We start from the raw sequence: 1,888 nt of genomic DNA, 5'->3' as shown, positions 1-1,888 counted from the left end.
TACCTAGGGATAAAATCTTAAATAACAACCGCAGGCTAAGAGCCATGAAATTTAGTATGTAGGTAGCTGGACCTCTGGAATAAACATAGGCTACTTTTATCCCGATATTCCCCGGGATAGGGATAAAATCTTGAAATAATAACCACTGGGCGTAGAGTCATAAAATTTGGTATGTAGGTAGTTGAACGTCTGGAATAACACGTAAGGACTTTTTGACTCGATATTCCTACGGATACCTAGGGATAAAATCTCGAAATAACAACCACTGGTTTAGAGCCATGAATTTTGGTATGTAGGTAGCTGGACCTCTGGAATAACACATAGGTTATTTTTTACCCCGATATTCCACGGGATAGGATAAAATTTTGAAAATACTAACCGCTGGGCTTACAGTCATGAAATTTGGTATGTAGGTAGCTGGACCTCTGGAATAACACATAAGCGACTTTTTGACCCGATATTCCCACAGGATACCTAGGGATAAAATCTCGAAATAACAACCACTGGGCTTAGAGCCATGAAATTTGGTATGTAGGTAGCTGGACCTCTGGAATAACACATAATCTATTTTTACACCGATATTCCCACGCGATAGGGATAAAATCTTGAAATATTAACCGCTGAGCTTAGAGTCATGAATTTGGTATGTAGGATGTCTAGAAAAACACATAGACGACTTTTTGACCCGATATTACCACGGGATACCTAGGAATAAAATGTCGAAATAACAACCGCTAGGCTTAGAAGCATGAAATTGGATGTAGGTAGCCGTATGTCTGGAATAACACATAAGTACGCTACTTTTTATCTCGATATTCCCACGGTATAGTTTTGTAACTAAGGACCCCATACATCCTGTATTATTATTATTATTATTATTTCGTATTTTTTTCTTTAATTGTATACTGTAGTTTTTAAGTATTTTATTTGTAATTTTATTTTGAAAAAATTACTTTCTGCCAAGTTTCTTGCGACGCATTCTTCTTGGCAATGATGGTCTTTCCGAAAGCGCTGGTAGTATAAAAAATGACGTGTAAAAGTGCCCTATTTACTGAGTAAATGATTTGAATTTGAATTTTGCATTTGAATTTGGATAGGGAAAAATTTTGAAACTTCAGCACTGGGTTTAGAGTCTTGAATTTTGTACAGTTATTCACAACACAATTTTGTAAAATCCCGAAAATTTCAATTGCAGCTACCACACCGAATAGTTTACGCGTGCGAAGCCGCGGGTAAAAGCTAGTTTGTTATAAATGTTATTAACCTTTAAATAGATTTTATTAAGATTTCTACTACATAAATATAAATAGATTTGTTACAAATTTATTCAATTTGACAAATATTTATTCCAACTGTAGAGCAGTAGGTACACGGAAAATATATATAAAAAATAACAAGAGCAGCGGCTTTCGTGCAACGAGGTTGCATACTTTATTAAAAGAACGGGAAAATTTACATTTCGGAAATATTTATTTTTATGTAATTTATTAGGTATCGATATATTTTGAATACCATAAATTTAATTTAAGATTGTAATCAACACATTTGATCCTATCTGTCGCTTTTTCGTGTTGAAGTGAAAGTGACAGATCAAAGCGAAGTTCTAAATATTTGGAATTCTGTGAGTAGACCAATGTCCTCAGCATTTAAAAAATAATTAAAAAGTTGCTTTGTCCCACGAAGTGAGCAAAATGCGATTTTGCTCACTGATTTCTCATAGCAAAACCTGCTTGTTTGAGGTGCTGAGGTGAAAATTTTTTTTTGTTGTGATCGTTATTGCCAGGACAAGATTTGTGTGGAAAAATTAAATAAAGACTGGAACGGGGGCGATGCCTCGGGCAACAGCTAGTACTTACTAATAAATACCGAAGCAACTCTACCTGTCTGT

The 1,888-nt window shown here is 35.0% G+C and overlaps 1 protein-coding gene across 1 annotated transcript in view; it reads left to right on the top strand.

Moving 5' to 3' along the window:
• LOC141438617 (E3 ubiquitin-protein ligase UBR4-like) overlaps window positions 1–1,849 on the top strand; it is a 37,375-nt gene extending 35,526 nt beyond the window's left edge. Inside the window, exon 10 of the mRNA XM_074102483.1 lies at window positions 1,784–1,849. Within this exon, the coding sequence (XP_073958584.1) occupies window positions 1,784–1,849 (66 nt within the window). The remainder of the gene's footprint in view (window positions 1–1,783) is intronic.
• The last annotated feature ends 39 nt before the right edge of the window (window positions 1,850–1,888 follow it).

The sequence above is a fragment of the Choristoneura fumiferana genome, chromosome 19 (assembly GCF_025370935.1).
Source record: "Choristoneura fumiferana chromosome 19, NRCan_CFum_1, whole genome shotgun sequence".
NCBI classification, from domain to species: domain Eukaryota; kingdom Metazoa; phylum Arthropoda; class Insecta; order Lepidoptera; family Tortricidae; genus Choristoneura; species Choristoneura fumiferana.
This window is presented reverse-complemented; position numbering and strand designations above follow the sequence as displayed.